Genomic DNA, 20,287 nt, shown 5'->3' on the forward strand with positions numbered 1-20,287 from the left:
GTGTGTTTTATTTTAATATAATCCATCCTGAGCCACTGTAAGAAGGGTGGTATATAAATCAAACAAATAATTGAAGAAATAAATAAAAGGCACCCATCCTAGACAAGCCTGAACAGTCATTTTCACCAAAATTGGAAAAAAATTAGCATATGCTTGTCTAAAGATTGCACAAAAATGGACAAAAGTGTCAACTTTCAGCACTTTTTTAAATTTGCTGTATTTGTGCAAGATCAGATCATGTTGAAATTAGGCACATTTGTAGACCTTGACCATGCATACCAGATTTCATATTATTAGATCAACAAATGACATATTTATAAGCAATATAATTTTGAGGCTTGTAATGGTGGAACTTTTTTGTTTTTGTTTTGCTCCTCGCCTTAGGGACATGCCCTTGCCCCTTTAATGTGTGCAATTAGGGCTGTCCCAATAAGCAGACATTTTTTCCTTTTCTTCAGCAGTTTCTTATACTGTACATGTAATATTACATTAATATTCTTAAAAGGTTGATGATGTTTCACATAGAGATTCACTAGGCTGAACAAAAAATAAACAAGAGAGGAAGCTACTAATTTTTCCCCATTGGTAAATTATTTAAACCCAAACTACCTTCAGTCACATTGACTGATTACTAATCTCAGTGTGACATTTTCAGTGCAGTGGCCTACTTATATTTAATAGTACCAAGGAAGTACATTCAGACACAGCATCAATTTATATGCTGTATCTGGGCCAACGGAGCTATCTATACTATTACTGTAATAGAAGTCTGGTTCTTTGAAGGTTCATAAATCCTACCAAAATATCATGACTGACTTTCCTCAGAATTATCCAACTAAAGAGCAAAAAGTCCCATATACATTTTTACATTGCACTAACTGCATTTGCTCAGATTAGCATCTGTGTAAGAAATCTTATCATTTTTGTCCAGTTGCAAACATAATTTCATAGTCAGTTTTATGGTACAATGTTGTGCAGGGTATCATTAGATTTGTGACGCTTCACAAAACTGTAGTTCTGATGGTACCCTAACCCCATTTTGGGTACCCAGATATGTCATCATTAAAATTGATCATTTGCATTTTTGGTTAGATGTATAATGGTCTAAAATTGTTAGTAAGATAATAAGCATATACAGGGATTGGGGACTAGATCTGTGGCAGCGGGTGAGTGAGCTTTAAGCCTAACCCTTCCATGGTCCAAGTCCTGAACACCCCAATGTGCACTGTTTATGCAATTTAAAAAAAAAAGATCCGGTTATTTGGCCCATAACGATCTACTTATTGAGATTAATGACATGCTCGTTTTTATAATGCAGATACATAGGAATAGGTAATGTTTTTAATGGTGTGCATTATACAGATTAATTATATTCCTCTTCTTCACTCTCTCACCCTATTTTGGTCAGGCATTATCACATAATTCATCTGCACTGCAGTAGCACATTTCTGTATATGGCAGTCCATTAACCAAACATCTGCACTGAGGACAATATTAGTATATAGACAATTTTATCAGCTTAAAGAAGAAGAAAAACCAGTAGTCCATATATTGTCAATAACTGGCACAATTTCACCATATCCCCTTTCCCATCTATGTACTTTCTAGTAGAGATGGCAAATGTTGATGAGCTTCAGTATCACAACATCATTCCACTGCCTGCGAGTGTGTTTTCTTAGCAGCCTGTACATATGCTAACAGGAGGTAATTTATCAAAATTCAGCTGGTGTGACAATGGTTGTTCTGAAAGAAGCTAGTGAATTCTGATAAATTACCTTCCACAGAAGGGAGCAAAGAGGGAGAGAAAGGAAGCAGATGCAGTTGCACATACTTAGACTTTGTTTCAAGTGCAGATGAAGACTACAAGGTTAGCCAAAGGTCTCATGGAAAAGGTGGTTTTTGAAGAAGGTTTTGAAGGACTAGAGAGACAGCATAGTGTAGGTGTTCTGGAAGGAAGTTCAAAGCAAGAAGGGCACCAAGGAAAAACTAATGGATTTTTATTTATTTATTTATTTATTTATTTATTTATTTATTTTTAAAACTTTTATACCACCCTTCGAAAAGGCTCAGGGTGGTTTACATTAAAACCACGTTAAAATCAATTAATTAAAACAAAAATTATAAAACAGCATAAAACAAAAATTAACAATTAAAAACAACAATTAAATAATCAGAACAATTTAAAAATAAGTTTTTAAAAGCTGAGAAAGCTTGGTTGAAGAGATGTGTTTTCAGAAGTTTTTTTAAAATTGCCAGAGATGGGGAGGCTCGTATCCCAGCAGGGAGTGCATTCCACAATTTCGGGGCAGCAATCGAGAAGGCCTGTCTCTGTGTAGCCACCAAATGGGTTGGCGGCAACTGGAGAAGGACCTCCTCAGATGACCTCAGTGGGCGGAAGGGCTCATAACGAAGAAGACAATCTCTTAAATACCCAGGGCCTAAGCCGTTTAGGGCTTTATAAGTTATAACTAGCACTTTGTATTTTGCCTGGAAACCTATTGGCAGCCAGTGTAACTCCATCAATGTGGTCTCTCCGAGATGATCCAGAGACCAACCTGGCTGCCACAATCTGAACCGCAGTCTAAGTCGGTCCGAATCCGAGAGATTTTGTCTGCAAAATATTCATTAAACACATCACAGGGGGTGACTGATGCTTCGAAATTCTGGTTCAAGGGAGAGGGGGCAGATACTGGTCCCCTCACAACCCTGAACAACTCCGCTGGACGTGAACTCGCAGAGTCAATATGGGCAGAAAAGAACTGCTTCTTTGCTGCACGCATCGCCTGACCATAGATCTTTAAATGTGCTCCATATCGTAATCTGTCAGATTCAAGTTGAGTCTTTCTCCACTTGTGCTCCAGTCACCTACCTTGCTGCTTCAGCCCCCGTAGATCTTCTGTATACCAAGGGGCCAATTTTGAAGCATGTCAGAGGGGACACTTAGGAGCAATCGTGTCTACTGCCCTGGTGAGCAAGTTGTTCCAATTCTCAACCAGGGCATCAACAGAATCACCAGCAGAGCCAACATTGAATCCCTCCAAGGCTTCTTGGAATCCTACCAGATCCAGTAACCTCTTCAGGTGGACCATTCTAAAATGTTCCTCGCCCCTGCAGAGGTGGAAAGCAGTTGTAAGTCCAACCTTAACCAGATGGTGGTCCATCCATGACAATGGGGAAATTACAGGAGTCCCCACCCGCGGGACACCACCCTGATCAGAGTAAAAGACCAAATCAAGTGTGTGACCTGCAATATGCATCGATCCAGAGACCGCTTGGGATAGGCCCATAGTTGTCATGGCCAGAGGCGTAACTAGGGAAAATAGCACCTAGGGCAAGCACTGAAATTGCGCCCCTATCCAAACAGGGATGATAGGACTTGTAGTCAACAATATCTGGAAATCCCTGTTAAAAGGAACACTGTACCATCTAGACATGGTTGCTGATCAAAACCTGAAAACATGAGCCATCTCTGTTAAAGACTTAGAACAACAGTCAGGAATTATGTGAGGATTCCAAGTGTCATTTTCTCTGTCTCATCTCATTCTTTTAAAAAAAACATGACTTTGTCCTAGAGGATCACCTGCCCAAATAGCCGCTAGCAATATAGGGGAAGAAGAAGGTGGCGGGGCGGAGGGAGTCTATAAACCAGTGAATGATTCCGGCCAGCCTTTGTCTTGTAATGACTGTTGGCTCATGATGGGGTATATGTGCATTCACCACACTAGTGCTTACTTTGACACCAGGAAGAAGGAGGATACATTAGTTTGCCACACTAGACAGAGGAATTGGCAACAGGAGCAGACAGCCAAGTTCTGTCAGGGCCAAAACCAGCCCCTGCCAGACTAAGAAATCATTGTAATTTGCCCCTTCCCTTCACAAGCAGTGTGTTGTTCTTTTATTATTGACTCTAACACTCAGATATCCCAGTCATGGATGGAAAATTCAGGGTCAATTTAAAAGAGACACATTTTCTACGTGGAAGTTTCTTCTGTGCGGGTGTTGTGCAGAAACCCATGTGTAGTGACTGCCAAGGGCATAGCAAGCTTGGAATGGGCCAAGATGAGATTTTAAAATGGGCCCCCAGCCCCTCAAATTCCAGGGCCTCCACACACCCCAGGCCCCCAAAGATTTAAGTCTGGTATTTCAAAATAAGTACGCTGCCTGGAAATACATTTCACTGAATACACACATGCACACTTCACAATATATAGTGACATACATTGAGTACTATACATTTGTGCTACTTTTAATGCCTAAAACACACTAATTATTAAAATGGCCCCCTCGATGCAGATTAGCAAAGGAGACTTTCAACCATGAAGCGTGAGCCTGTGTTTGTTTTCTCAAAATTCTGAACAAATTCAGTCAAGTTTGATTCCAGGAGGTTTTACACATGAGGCTTTTAAAGCCCTTTAACACACATCTCCTCTGGAATGGAGGTGCTGCATTCACATGTTGGCCAGATTTACCCTGAAGTCCCTACAAGTTATTGGAGAGCAGTTCACACACAAGGAAAATAAAATAAAATAAAATAAAAGCACAACACATGCTTCACAGTTCTCACTCAGACCTTCTGGGTTGCAAAACAACTTGAACATAAGTGCATTTATGAATGAATGAATGAATGAATAAATGAATAAATATTTGTTCCAGAAGTTTTTGTAATTTTCTGCCATGAAACAAGCCACTTATAGGTCTTTTTTGATAGTTTTTGTTTTTAAAGCCAGCACATTTTTCAGTCTGTTTTAAATTGAAATTGGTGGGACCATAAAATTGAAAAAGTTGAAGAAGATGATGTAAAAATATTATGGGACTTCCGACTACAAACAAATAAACATCTGCCACACAATACACCAGATATAACTGTAGTTGAGAAGAAAGAAAAACAAGTTAAAATAATCGACATAGCAATACCAGGGGATAGCATAATAGAAGAAAAAGAAATAGAAAAAATAACAAAATACAAAGACTGACAAATTGGAATTGAAAGAAAAAGACCAAAATAATCCCAGTGGTAATTGGCACCCTGGGTGCAGTTCCAAAAGACCTTGAAGAGCACCTCAACACCATAGGGGCCACAGTAATCACCATCAGCCAGTTACAAAAAGCAACTTTACTGGGAACAGCCTATATTCTGTGACGATATTTATAACAACAGCAACAACCTTGGCAATAAAATTCAGCCATCCCAGGTCCTTGGGAAGGACTTGATGTCTGGATAAAACAAACCAGTCAATAACACTTGCTTGACTGTGTAAACAAGAAATAATAATACATTATTCTCTATTGCTGAATATGCTTCAGCACATCCCTTTGCCCCAACTTAATGCAAAACTCTATATGGCCTGTTCCAAGAAGTGAAAACATATGATAATATGAAGGCTGTTGCTCACAAAAGCATGGGTGGGTGATAAACCTTTCCACACGCATGGCTTCTCAGCTCCAAATATCCTTCCAGTTGCTTTTTATTGTTCACAACTACAGTATTGATAACGAAATCCAGCCATCCCAGGTCCTTGGGAAGGATTCGATGTCTGGATTAAAAAAACCAGTTAATAACACCTGTCTGACTGTATAAACAAAAATAATGATGATGATGATGCGTTGAGTTCCAAAATGGTAGAAAGTCAGAATACAGATACACACATGAAAAGATGATCAGTGATAGGGGATTCTTAGAATGATAAGTGATAGGGGATTCTTAGAATCCCCTATCACTGCTCATCTTTGTTAATTCATTCATAATTTTCTTTGGTGCAAAATGATGAATGAACTTAGAAAGAATCCACTCTCATTTCCTACCAGAGAATCTACTCTCAGAACACCTCAGACATAACAAGAAAACCCAGTGCCCCATGTGCACTACACCGCAACCCGCTCTGGGCCACCCTGGTGCCCCCAAGTGGAGTTATGGGGCTGCTGAAATCCCCATTATTCTCTATGGGGAAGAAGCTTAAAGACACACCAACTTTAAAAAAATTTTAAAAAACACCTCTTTCACAAATTTCTTTGAAATCTTGGTGGTAGCAGGCACCCATTGGGGCAGTACCACCCAACCCACTCTTCTGCCCCTGGAACCCCTTTTCTGCTCCAAATCTGCCACAAAGATATGCCAACTTCAGAAAATTGTTAAAAATCACCCCTTTGCCCAGTTTCTTTGAAATTTGGGTGGTAGCTTCCTTCCACCTATTGGGCACTACCACCCACCACAACCCACTCTGAGCCACCTGGTGTCCCCCCATGTGGAGTTATAATTAAGGCTGATGATATTCCCCATTATTCCCTCTGGGGAAAAGCTTAAAGATATGTGAATTTCAAAAAATTGTTAAATATCACCCCTTTGCCCAATTTCTTTGAAATCTGACTGGTAGCTTCTTTGAACCCATTGGGCACTACCACCCATCACAACCCGCTCTGGGCTACCCTGGTTCCCCCCATGTGGAGTTATAAAGTTGCTGAAATCCCCATTATTTCCTATGGGGGAAAGCTTAAAGATGCGCAAATTCAAAAAAATTGTTTAAAAACCACCCCTTTGCCCAATTTCTTTGAAATTTGGGTGGTAGCTTCCACCCATTGGGCACTACCACCCACCCCACTCTTTTGACCCCAGAACCCCCTTTTTGCCCCAAATCTATTCAGATTCAGATTCTGAAAATTCATCTACAAATCTAATTTGGGTTGATTCGGGGAGGGGGGAGATTCAGATCCAAAAGTAATCGGAGGTGATTGAGTTCAGGTACAAATTGAATCAAAAAATTCAATTTGTGCATATCCCTATATCTAACTAGTGATAAAGGCATTATATACAGTATTTTGCCACTTTAACACCCTGATTCTAAATACATTTGCTCCAGTCCAGTCACAGGTCAGTTCCAGTTACTTCAGAGGAGCCCAGTATATTGTCATAGTTGTTATTTTACTTCTTTCATTAAGAACTTTCATAGTTGTTATTTTAGTTCCTGTTCCAGTAATTTAGGAACACCCTAAACATGAAGTGTACTCCCCTGACCATCATAGTTAATAGCAGTTACATCCATCTTTTGGGAATTTCTACTCTTAATGCTAATTGCCAGCAATCATAGCACAGGAGACCCATGGATACTGTGGACTTAGTTTCCACAGTTTTGACCATCCATGGGCAACTTCCAGGTACATAAATTTAGTTATTGCAGGGGTAGTTTTGGTCTTTTGTGGGACTTTCCAATTGGAATGTAAACATTAAAAGGAAAACTCTTTTAAATCCTCAGCCCCTTGACTGACCACAACTGTCCCCATTAACTAAGTTTGTTTATCGCGAGTGCGGCCCATGTTGCTTCTCAGCTGGTTTAAAAGTTAAAGGGCTTATCCCAGCTGCTTATCAGCTGAGAGATAATGATAAAGTTGCTCATTGCACCCAGACCCAACAAAGGCATGAGATACAAGAATGGAATTAAATGGGCCACAACTTTATTGATCAAATCAGAAGAAAATTGGAGGATTGGCTCTCCAATCTCCACCCCCCCACCACCACAGTTTGGAAACGAGATATTCACAGATCCCAGTTAATCCCCCTAAAGAGAATGGGTGATACACCTTGGCTCCGGCCAGCATCAGCCCTGTGGCTAATGCTGCCATCTTAGCCAATCTATGTCAAAGCCCCCTAGCTCAAGATCACCCCCCTTCAAGCTGTGGGGTCCTTTAAAGAGGATGATCCCTTGCCAGGGAGGAGTGAATCCAGGGCCAGCACTCCTTGAGCCGTGAGGCCTCTAAGGACTGCCAAGGATTCCTCCTGATGCCAACATGCATTGCTTTAAGGTACTTACCAGAAATTGCACTGCCGTTGTGACCATGAAGGAACTAACTAACTAAGGGTAGCGGTGGTAGGCGAAAATAACCCCCTGGCAAGAGCCAATCAGCAGGGGGGCAACAAATTCCTACCCAGCTCCAATAAAGGGGACCAGTAAAATCCACACTGCACACAGCGACAGGAGGGAGGGGGTTGCTGCTTTTAACAGACTGAGGAAGGAAAGCCAATGTGCATAGCTGTAGCTGGTCAAAGTCCCACCTCCGCTTACCTTCGCTTATTGGCTGCAAGAAAAGATCTTGTACCTTTTTTGGATGACGAAGGGGCAAAGAAGCGGCACCCCCAAATGAGTAGGGGGTGGGTGGCTGCATTCACTTTAACTTGTAAATCCCCAACCCCTTCTCAGCTAAGAAGTGGGATGGGCTGCTCATTCAAGGACTGGGGATTTAAAATATAAAGTGAATGAGCAGCCTGCACCACTTCTCAGGAACTTCCAGGAACCTAACCCCATATTTCTGGTTAGATTCGAGTTTGGAATGTTGCGGTTTTAACTTCTGCAGTACATTCATGGGACGTTACCTCCACAAGATTCAAGGGGTTCCTGTAATCTTAAAGGTGTGTATGCTTGGAGTCATGGCCTAAATTATAGCCACTCTATATATATCCACTAGGGATGTGCACAAAATCAGCTATGCAGGTTCAGCTTTGGGCCTGGTCAAACTGAACCCGGTTCAGGTTCAAACTGAGCCAGTTCAAACTGGCTCAGAACTCTACTGGTAAAGGGGAATCTGGTGAGGATCTCCCTTTACCAGTAAAGGGGCAGGGGGCTTGCCTAAGGGTAGAGCGGGCATGAGGAGAGTAAGTAACTACTTACAAGTGCTGGGAGACATTACAGGAGCTCCCCTCTCCCCTGCTGGCCTCCACTAGAGTAGGCAGGGCTGGTGATGGCCCAGTTCGGGCCTTCTTTGGCCCAGTTTGGGTCTCTGTGCACATGTGGAGGCCATTTTAGTGACTTCTGTGCATGCCCCGAACCAGGCCACTACTGGCCCTGCTTACTCTGGGGGAGGCCAGCAAGGGTGGGAGGAGTTGCTTCCCTGAGCACACACACACATGGCTACCCCATGGCTGCTGCCGCCGAGGCACTTGTAAGTAATTACTTACTCCCCTCCCACCTGCTCTACCCTTAGGCAAGCCCCCCTGCCCCCTCCTCACCAGATTCCCCTTTACCAGTAGAGCTCCAAACTGGGCCATTCAAACCGGTTCGAATTTGGAGTGGCTGAGACTGGTCCAGTTTGACTCCAAACCTGTTGAGCCAAAGCCAGCTCACACACCCCTAATATCCACCTATGTCATATTAGGCCCTGCAAAACGTTCCCTTCTTTTATTTAACTCCCAAACACTCTAAGGCAGCAGTGAAGATCAAGAAGTGGTGTGCATGTGTTTATGTGCATTAAATTTCAGATATCAGCTTCAACAAACCAATTCCTTGGCTGCAAGCTTCATTAGAACAGGAGTGAATTACTGTCGCTAATATCTCAATAATCCAAGGAGGCGATTCTCACGATCACCAAAAAGCAGGCTAAGGGAGCCTAGCCCACTTTTTGGTGGTCGTGTGCTGCCACAGAAGCCACGCGGCTCCCAGAAGCTAACCCACCTAATTCTCCTTCCCCTTAGCTGAGGTTAACAGAACGAGCACTCCGTTAACCTCTTCTTCCTGATCGTGTATTGCCACAGCGCGCCTCCGCACCATGGCAGCACACAAGGAGACCCCCGGTGGGAGGCTCTGGGCATCCTGGAACTGCTGGGGGATGCACGGCCCCTGATCCCCACAGCCCCCGCCAACTCCGTGACGGAGCCGGCAGTTGTGTGGACGGCCGATCCAGCTAAGCCTGCTCTCCCTGCAAACCCCCTAAAGGCGAGTCTCACTGATAGGACTAGGTAAATCTTCTTGAGCTTAAGGTTGCAAAGAACCCATACAGTGGAACCGATGTTACATTTTATCTCTGGATGTTTTGAATAACTCTTGGAAGTAAGTTCTCATCTTGGTGGCTGCAGCTCAGATGTACATTCTTATGGTAAATCTCATTGATTTTTGTAGCACTAGTCCCTTTGCTGCTGCAAGAAGCATGCAGATTAAAGTCTTTTGGTGGCAGAGGAAGCTGCTGGTATCATTCCAGATGGATGCAGCCACTTCTTATATGCCAACATAATCTGCTTCTCTGGTGACATAACCATGCATATTAAATATTAAATGCAGAGTGACTACATGCACACTTAAATTAAACTCCAATCTATTGTTCTTTAGGGATGGCAGAAAGATTTGGAGAAAGCTGCAGAACTGTGATCTTAGGAGTTTATGTGCTGACCTTTACTAAGCCAGAAATGTCCCACCCAAGTGATCCATTTCAAAAACATTGAATTGGCTGTTGTTAGACAATACCACCAATAAAAAGTTGTCTCTCTCTGTTTTGGAGTTTAGGGTTCTCTTTCTGTCTTAGCACAGACAATTTTTCTTGCTAATACAGAAGGTGGAGGACAACTCATTTGCCTGTTAAGAAAAAATGGCAGATTTTTGTGTATGTGAATAGCACATATAGACTTTCTTACCATTGATTGAACTTTGTTATTTATTCGCCAAAATGCATTTCTCAGTCCTTGTTTTATTTAATTTTCGGGTCAATTCCAGATTCCAGCAGCTCCTTAGCAAGCTGCCCTCCATGGTCCTTCTTTTACCTGGGTGGACCCTAAGTGAGTTCCTCTGCCGCCGCCACATGAAGGCTCTGGGCACAGTGGCCATCTCAGAGAGCAACGGTGGACTCTTTTGAGTCCCTTGGGAGCTAGTCAGTGATGCTGGCCCTGTTTACATTATGTTCACAGCTTCAAGAGCTGTGCTTGCTGAGCATTCGGTAGCATGTAAAGTTCTTGTTTATTTTCCCTGTGTTGCCATATTGCACAGTGCTTTCTGAATTACTCTGAGTCTCAAGTGTGGCTCATAGGCTAAGGTGGGAGAAAGCTCTCAAATTTGTTTCCATAGATCTAGCTGAGCACTTTGAGTCCATTAGTTTAGAGGTTTTGAGAACTAAGCTTTGCAATATAATAGCCTTGTAATTCCAAGAAAACAAAGCCTGGAAGCTACTCTTCATGGAGGGAAAAGAAACACATGGGAAGATCTAGCCTACCCTATATAATTTCTTACCTTCCCCAAGAAATTTTGTGTTCCGTGTACAGGCCCTAGCATGCTGTTGTTAAATAAATGTTAAGAAGTATTAGAAAGGGGAGATATAGGAAACTATATGCCTTTATTTTCCCTAATATGTCACATTGGAATTGCCTTTTGATTCATGGTTAAGGGGCATCTACTTCAAAACTAAAATTGGATCAGGGTACACTTTTAGCATTTGACACTTCCTAATAGCTGTTGTTGTTGCTGTTTTCAGTGATGGCTGGGCAGATAGAGATGAAGTCATTGAAGGGTATGAGCCTGAAGCAAATGGGGGCATCACAATCAAGCTGCAATCTCCAGAAGTCTTGTCGTTCGATGACTATTTTTTGAAAATACGTTTGGACACCAACACAAGAAATCCTTGGTTCCCAGAATTTTGGCAGCACAGGTTTCAGTGCCGCCTTCCAGGACATCCTCTAGAGAACCCCAACTTTCAGAAGAACTGCACCGGTAAATATTTAAATGTATTTTATTCTATGAATAAGCTGAGCAAGGATTTGAAAATGCAAGTGATGTCATCAACGATCACTTGCAATTGTCAGTTTCTATCAATTGTCAGTTTCAAACTTCTCTATCCTGCCTTGCCAAAGTGGTCTTACCTTTTGCTGCTGGAGCTAAATGCACATCGTAATAAAAATCTTTCTGAAATGATGGGACAGCAAGCCCAACAATCATATTGTGGCTGCAGGCAGGATGTTGTCTCATGAGAGAACCCCCAGTGCTTTCTTGAGAAACTCATGAACTCTGACCTTGGCATTCCAGAGGTGAGCATTCTAAGATGGAGCATCACAGGGTCAAATGACAGGTGCTACATAAGTGTGTGGTTGCTTTTAAAAATGTTAAACAGCAGCTCAATTGTGCCTCATATGGACTGGGACTGCAGCTGTGGGAGGGTGATTTGAGCCTACCCCTTGTGTCATGTTCCTGATTAGAGATTTTGGTGCCAGTTTTTCCTTGGCAAATAGTAGCCATGGAGGAGAGGTGATCTGAACTAGGACCGCAACAGAGGCACAATAGGGCTAAAGCCTGCCCCCCGTTGTCTTGATCTACATGGGGCCCAGTCCACCTGCTATTCAGCATTAAAAACAGGCATGAGCTTGCAAAACAGGTGCATAAAGCACGATGCAGTTTGATCCACAGTAACTGAAGTATTTTTATGGCCTCTGGCTCTACTTAGCCAGTTCTTAATTGCTTTCCCTTCTCTGCTGTAGTGAGGCTTTTGTTTGATTTTCACATCTTTTTTTGATTTTAACTACAGTTTGACATTCCAAGGAAGAGCTTGGGCTCATGTGCTCTCTCCTCCCTTCTCATGCAGAGGTTGGAAACATCTTCTGATCTCCTTTAGCAGCAAACCATAGGTTGCCATTGCATTTGCTGCCTTAGCCGGTCTTGGCTGCTCATGAGAACAGCTTCACTGAGTGCCAATCAGATTTTCCTTTTCAAAAAGCCTGCAAATTCAGTCATCAAAAAACCTCCAGTTTAAGATGAGAGTTAAGATCCTTTGAGTTAAGATGCTTTGAATTTCAGCTCATGTTTTAAAAATCATGGAAATTACAAGTTAAGGTGCTCATGTTGACTTCTGTGCTATATGAGCTGTAAAGACTTTGTTCAGTCTCATATATGATGGTGCTTTAGAAATGAGGTTCCATGCACCCACATTTTGCCTTGGACTTCCACCTTACGACTGGTATGGGGAGAGGTGCATCCAGGCATAAATAATAGGTGCATTTCCCTCAACTATATTCTAGAGATGCCTCTGATGAATTTCTTGCCTGATGCATTTTACAAGGCACAGTGCTTCCCCAAAATGCCACCTGTATAGTAAATGCCCAGCCAGAAATTCAAGAGTTCTCCAATTCAGCCACAATAACCTAAAGCAGCACAATATACAAAACTATACAATGTCTTTATAGCTTATATGGTAGGGATGTGCACAAAACTAGATTAGAGGCCTTTATGGGCCTCCGAACCAGTTCAAAGAACCAGCGGTTTTGCTGGTTTGGAGGTGGTGGGGGTGCCGCTTTAAGAGCGGGGGAGGGTGCACTTACCCCTCCCGCTGCTTTCCCCCCGCCAGCGTCCTTCAGTAAGACAGCTGATCAGGGTGGCAGCATACCTCCCTGCCGCCTCGTTGCCCCCATTGGCCGGATATGGCTGGATGTCCCCGACGTGCCCGTGTGGGCGATGTGCGCGCACACGTGCCGGCATGCACCAGTGCGCCGGGGACTTCTGGCCATATCCTGCCAACAGGGGCAATGAGGCGGCAGGGAGGTAAGTGCACCCTCCCCCTCTCTTAAAGTGGCACTCCCACTGCCTTTGAACTGTCCCGCCACCTTCCAATTGTCCTGCCGTGCACATCCCTATTATATGGTGTTAAGAATGGCATCTTAATCTGCAATTTCCAGGCTTTTTAGAGCATGAGTGGAAATTGAAAGCAACTTAAACCTAAGGTTTCTGGCGAACTGTGTCAAGAGATGCAGCTGTGGCTATTTCTCTGCTCCCGCCCTACAGCTCATTGGCACCAGCCGCCGTCTGCATTCAGTAATAAATCTTACTGCTTTACTAAGACAAAGTATGGACTACCTTGCTACTTCTTTGATATCTGTCTGTAAGTCGAGAAAAGCTTTTATTTCTCCATGATCACAAATGGTGCCTTTTGTTTTATTCTCAAATAATTATGAGAAAATCATGTATTTGAGATCTGATGGGAAAAACTATTTAAAGGATCAGGTTATTGTGTTTCTTTTACTGGTCTGAAAAATTAGGAATAAACTGGTCCTGCAAAACATAATACATTGTGCTGGGGTTATTTCTGATAAACTGTAGTTCTGTGTTTCTTTCCATGCTATACCCAGTCAACTGAACTGTGTATACATTGATATTTTCTCCCCATGTTTGCCATAACAAATTTTCCAGTAAATGCTGATTGACTTGACTTAGTATTTGTATATATTGGCATTTGTTTATGCCAACTTTTATATCTCAGAAATTATTGATGTCAATATATGTTGCCTCTCCCCTCCCCTTTCTCCATGGCCTTTGTCTAAAACAAGGAAAATTGATTCCTAATCATAATCATAAAAGTGCACATAAGGAAAAGATGAGCAGCCAAGCCCAGGCTTAAGCAGCCAAACTGAGTCCCAGCCTCTGTTTACCAGCGCAGCTGGTGGTAGCAGCACAGAGAGTCATCCATTCTGCTCCCGGCAGTGGTGGTCGTGTGGGTGCACAGCTTGTGCTGCCCAGGCTGCAAAGGGTCATCTGGGGGAAGGTAGGTGGAACCCTGGCTCCCACCCTCACACACGTACAGTCATGTGAACAGCCCCAACATTTTGTTTCTGTAGGTTAGGTTTGTATACAAGTCAGAGACCATAGTCTGCCTGGTAGATATAACTCTTGCAGCTGAATCAGCAAGCAGAGCAGAGCAGAAAGAATAATGGGGACTGAACCAAAAGCACCATGACTGTTCATGTACATTTTCAGCAGCACTGAAAAGCACCCTAACCCTTCCACTGATCTTTCAAATGTGACAAAAAGGAGAGAGTGCCTTTGCCTACTAAGGGCAATGCTTCCTGAAGGTTGCTTTGTTTGCTTTCAGCAGTGTTAAGATGAAGCCAAATCTGACTGGCAAGTATCCTCATGACACCTGCTCACAGGAGTACATCAGCCCAGTAATGTTGTGTTTATACAATTTGTGTGAGTTGAGCAAAATGCACAGTTACACAAGAGTAAGCCCACTGGAAATAATGGGCTTGCTCTTGTAGAACCATTTGCACAAATTTCACGGTTGTGCACAAATGCAACATTACTAGGCTGATGTACACTTGCACAGTTTGTGAGCCACCATCAAGTGCAGTACAGGATTCCTGCTAGGATTGCTTCATCTGGCTATTCCCCAAAAAGAACATGATACAGTAGTAATAGGGAGAGGGGAGTTGGTGCTGAAGCAGCTGCACACAATGGCAGTGAACAGGTTGGGGGGAAGCAGAAAATCTTCACAATTTTACCCTGAAAGCAATACTTTTGCTCCCCAAATTGAAACAGGTGATCATTTGGTGCAGCCCTAGATATTATAGCTAAGTTATTCACCATGATGATTAAATAGCATTTCTCTCTCCAGAAGGAATACAGGTCTGGGGATCAGAGGCTGGGGGCCAAACAACAGCCCTAGCATCTGGCAAGGGGATGGGGCCATACCTCAGTGGCAGAGCATCTGCTTTGCAAGCAGCAAGTCCCAAGTTCAATCTTTGGCGTCTTCAGGCAGGGCTGTGAAAGCAACTGCTTGAAACCTTGGTGAGCCACTGCCAGCCAGTAGACAGCAGTGAGCCAGATGAGCCAATGGTCTGACTTAGTAAAAGGCAGCTTCCTGTGTAACAAGGGGGAACTGGGGGCTCCACTTGTTTTGAGAGTGCCTATGTTGCAGCATTGCTAAGAGTCAGGCCCCTGAAAGCCCACAGAAGACTTGCATATAAAAAGAGCCAGGCTTTTAGTAATCTTTGAGGCTATTCCCACGATCAGCTGGAATCGGGCTAGGGGAGCCTAGCAGCTGAGCCTGGTTGCCTCCCGGCGGTTAACCCGCCTAAGTACCCCTCCCCTTAAACCGGGTTTGCGGCGTGAGCGCTCTGCAAACCCGGGTTTTCTGCGGCTTGGCATCGTGGCTACTCATGAGTAGACCCCTGGAGGGGAGGCAAAAAGCTGGCTCTGGGGGTCTCTCCAGTATGCCCTGCGCACTGCACGGGGGCCGCATGGCCCCAAACTCCCCAACCCCCGCCGGCTCCATCACGGAGCTGGCAATCGTGTGGGTGGCCGATCCGGCCACCCAGGGTTCCCGCCCTGCTCATGTGTGGGGAGAGCAGGCTTAGCCTGCTCTCCCCACTTCTCTTCCCAAACCGGGTCTCACGGCTCTTCATTATTTTAACAACTTTTTAAATTTTGTTTTTGTTGCGTTTCTTTTTGTGAACTGCCTAGAGCCTTTGGAGTCAGGCGGTATGTAAATTAAATCAATACATTAAAAATATATAAAACAATACACACATTTTAATAAATCTGTCTCCAAATCTGTCCGGCACTTGCTTATCAGAAGATAAGAAATGCCTTGCTGGATCAGACCAAAGTCCATTGTTTCCAGCATCCTGTTCAGTGGCCAGATGCCCTTGGGATCCGTCGTAGCAGGGAATAACACAGATGGCCTTTACCTCTAGCATTTGGTACACTACACAGAGGTACACTGACTCTGTATATCCATCTAGCTATTGTGGCTAATAGATACAATTATTCTCCATGAATGTACTGTAGTCTTTTAAAAGACCTTCTAAGCTTGTTTGTACTGGAATAGAGGGAAACAATACCTGTTATGAGTTATGAGTTGCATGAATTTTACATTGACATGTAAATGCTTTTTTTCAAAGTAAGCATAGAAACATGTGGTTTCTTGTATCATTTCTCTCCCTTCTATAAAATGGCTTATGCCACCTGATTTTTGTCCTAAACAACTAAATTTAATCCTCCTTTGATAAGAAAAGGTGGCATGCATTTTTGCCACTTGCACGTGGGATATGAACAATAAGGATTTTAATGTGAATATCTCTGACGCACCAGTCAAGGTCAGATTCAACAAGCTCATTTCCCCCAGCTTCACCAGCCTAGAAGTCTGGCTGCATCTTTAAGATGCAGCTGATGTGCCTTTCTCCTTGGAGGTGAGCCCCATATATTGTATGTTGCAGATGCAGTCAGCATTTAAACATTCTTTTGAAATTACATCTGGTGCAGCAGCCTGGTCATTAAATGGTTGTTTTCTCTTTGGACTTAGGAAATTGTGCTTTGGTATGCTATTAGACTGTAAGCAGCTATTGGTTGGCCCATTTCAAGAGCTTGGTACTGTATTATATAAACCCCTTAAGTGCGTCCAAAGTTACACACATGAGTGGTTGTTTCTTCCACCATGAAACTTATTAAAAATTAAAATTGACCTGTGTGTTTAGAGTGTGCACTGGAAAGTACTAATTTTAAACATATAGTTTGGCCCCACAATTTCCTTTTTTCAAAATGAAAGTGCAGACATGACAGGGACCAGTCAGGACTGAAATCATGCTGTACAGGTAAGGAGACTTTAACCCTTTCCCCCTTGCATTGCAGTCCTGATAAAAATGGCATCCACCTTTACTTGCTATTAGCTCTGAGAGGAATGCTCCCATGAGTGTCATCAGTTAGCCCACAGATTTGACCTACGGTCATTTGCTTATCTCAGCTTGTGTTAACTAATTTGTTTCAACTGTGTTCAGGTCATGGTTTTTCATCCGTTCTAATATTGTCCCTTAAAAATTAAGTGAAATGAATATTAAGATGTTTTCAGTTTTCTTTCAGTGGGGGTGAGGCATTTTTATTTTAATGCTATTTTAAGACACAAATGTTAGTCAACTGGTGGGCTGTTAAGAGCCAAACATTTATTTCCCCTAATTTCCAGCAATGCATCTAAGCAGAAAAAAGAATCATGTTAGGGTGTCAAAGGAGAATGATGTGCTCCCTCTTGTGGGCAGAATGTATCAGTTCTCCTTTGTGAGTATAATTTGAGATCTTTAGTATGATGACTGGATCTCTTTCAATATTGAGAAACAAAGAGATAAAGTGTATTGAGCTCAGTTTGCATGGGTTATAGGCACATGTAGTATTTCCTGTTCTTAGGCTATGAAGATAATGTAGATGATCTGAATGTTTGCTTGAATTAAAACTGTAGTCTGTGGTAACTGACTGAAAGCATCTCTGTCATAAGTTTATATACAGTCACCAAAGTCAAGCCATGGAAAAGACATATGCTCCTCTGTGAGGTGGCCCATAACCCCAAAATAGATCATGTCACTGAGTGAAATGGGGAAACCACACCCTTTCTTTGAGCTTGATTCAGAATAATCCAACTGTAGAGAAAACCACCTTTTAATCCTTGGAAACTTTGTTAATTTAACAATTACATGAAGGGTGGTACTGTGCCCGGGGTGGATAGGGCCAGTTACTCTCCCCCTGCTAAATAAAGAGAATCACCACGTTAAAAGGTGCCTCTTTGCCAAGTTAGCAGGGATTAATTGACTGGTGGAGAATGGCTAGTCACAAAGGCAGTAGTGGCATGAGTCTGCAAGCCAGCTTGTGCCATTGCAAAGGGCTTGGCTGAGTGGGCATGCATGGATCGTCAGATCCATGCCCAACTTAGCCTACCTGTTATGCCAGCCCTGCCTTTGACATAATGTTCTCTTTATAGGCCTGGACAGAAATACTAGACCCTGTTTGCAAGGGCGCACCTAGGCAAAACTAGTGCCTGGACTGCCCCTGCCATGAGGCCCCCCCTCCATGAGGTCCCCCTGCCATGAGAACCCCCCTGCATTTGTGGGGGCCTCCTGCCACCACCTTGCGCCTGCCCTACCTCTGCCTTGCCATGCCAAACCACGTTTATCTTACTTCAGTTACTTTACTTTAGCCACCAATGTGTGGGGTAGGGGGTGGGGGGGTGAGGCAAGCAGGCCTCCCCACGCCGTGGGGCAGTGGTGGCGGTGGTGGCCAGAGTGGCCTCTGGGCCTGCCTGTCCTTGCAAACTGTGAGGTGCTCCTTTCTGCGCAGGTGTGCTGGAATGCCTCACAGTTTGCAAGGACAGGCAAGTCACAGTGGCTGCTCCAGCCGCCGCCACCACCACAGGGCGGGGGAAGGGCTGCTCAGCTCACCCCAAACCCCCACCCCACACATTGGTGGTTAAAGTGAAGTAACTAAAGTAAGATAACTGGTTCATCGCAGTGGGGCAGCGGCGGGGTGCACACAGGATGGCAGCAGGACCCCCCCCTCAATCCATCGGAGGCCCCTCCAGACCTTGGAGACCACAGGCCGGGTCCCCAAAGTCCAGGGGTTAGAGCTCCTCTGCCAGTTTGGCTTCCACATTCCTGGAACAATCCACCCAGTCACCTTCAACAGAACCTCATCAGCAATATCAGGGCCAGTGTGCTGAGTCAAACTAGGACCTGGTAGATATAATGTGGACAAAGAGCTGGAAATAGGGGCTTAGCTAGGGGAGAGGGGGCCCTTGTGCACTCCCCTCCCCAGCGGCCCCTTGGAGTTTGGGAGATAATGAAGGAAATAGGGAGGGGTAGAGCTGGGGGCCCCTCAAGAGCTGGGGGTTCGGGTTCTTTGAATCCATCTGCTCAATTATAGCTACACCCCTGGCAGGAAGCAAGGTATCCTCAGAAGCAAACAGAGAAAATCAGCAAAGTAAAATAGTAACACAGAGAGACCTATTACACTGGAAACCTATTGCATTCCTAAGAAGTATATATAGGATTGTGGCCTTTATCGGGTTTCTTGTGATGAAGGAGCAGGGATTTGGTTTCCTGCCCGGCTCCTTATTCCTCTGAGTGCTGGCTCAGACAATACTTTGCCCAACATGTCTGCCCCACATAATAAAAATGTGAGCACACTATGAGCATGCACATCACCATCCTTCTACGTGTAGTCTAAATGCTTCTTCAAAGTACTATCTGGGCTGCATATAGAGGGGTGATTTAGATGAATCTCCCCCCCTATGATTATGAAATGGCACACTGGTGGGGAGAGATGTGCATGCTCATGGCACACACATGTTTTTATCTCATGGGGCGCATGTGAATAGTCTCACTGATTTGGCCTAAAACCTGGAAGGGGAATAGGAGAAAGGTTCATCACATCTTCTTCTCCTTTGCCATGACTCAGACTGCAAAGTAGTCTAATTAATCTATAAACGTGTATTATCTACCTATTGATATTGTTGAGCTCCCTGACTCTCCTTTCTGCATGCTTTAACACAAGAGAAAGCTATTAAACTTCAGTAGTTGTAACATTCAGTAAGTAACTGAATGTTACTTTAGTAACATTCCAAGCACACTGAACTTTAAAAATCAATGTAGGTGTTTGATTTTAAAGTCATTTGCAAATTCAATTTAATATACGTTGGATCTCTTCTAAATTTTTGCTGGAAATAAATTCAACTCCAAAAATTCAACTTCTTTCAAACTGTGTTATCTTCACAGAAGCCACACAAGGCCAGTGAGGCATGGTGAGGTGACTGACTCAGGCAGCAGACTGATCAAGGTGGTGGCAGGAGCACTCCATAGCCACCTCACCATGCCTTGCCATGCACTACTACCACACAGAGGTGCTCTAACCCCTGGACCTTGAGGACCCGGTCTGGTCCTCCAAGTTCCAGGGGGGCTCCAAATGGCTAGGGCCGGGGGCTCCGGCAGCCTCCCCATGCCTTCCTCGCCAAACCTCTGTGTTGT

At 43.8% G+C, this 20,287-nt stretch overlaps 1 protein-coding gene across 2 annotated transcripts in view; it reads left to right on the plus strand.

Annotated features, from left to right (window-relative positions):
- The window catches only part of GRM1 (glutamate metabotropic receptor 1), a 341,173-nt gene that overhangs the window by 215,119 nt on the left and 105,767 nt on the right, over window positions 1–20,287 (plus strand). For both annotated transcript variants that reach the window (XM_053291231.1, XM_053291221.1), the window contains exon 4: window positions 11,221–11,456. In XM_053291231.1, coding sequence (XP_053147206.1) covers window positions 11,221–11,456 — 236 coding nt within the window. The remainder of the gene's footprint in view (window positions 1–11,220; window positions 11,457–20,287) is intronic.

The sequence above is a fragment of the Hemicordylus capensis genome, chromosome 1, assembly GCF_027244095.1.
Source record: "Hemicordylus capensis ecotype Gifberg chromosome 1, rHemCap1.1.pri, whole genome shotgun sequence".
NCBI lineage: Eukaryota > Metazoa > Chordata > Lepidosauria > Squamata > Cordylidae > Hemicordylus > Hemicordylus capensis.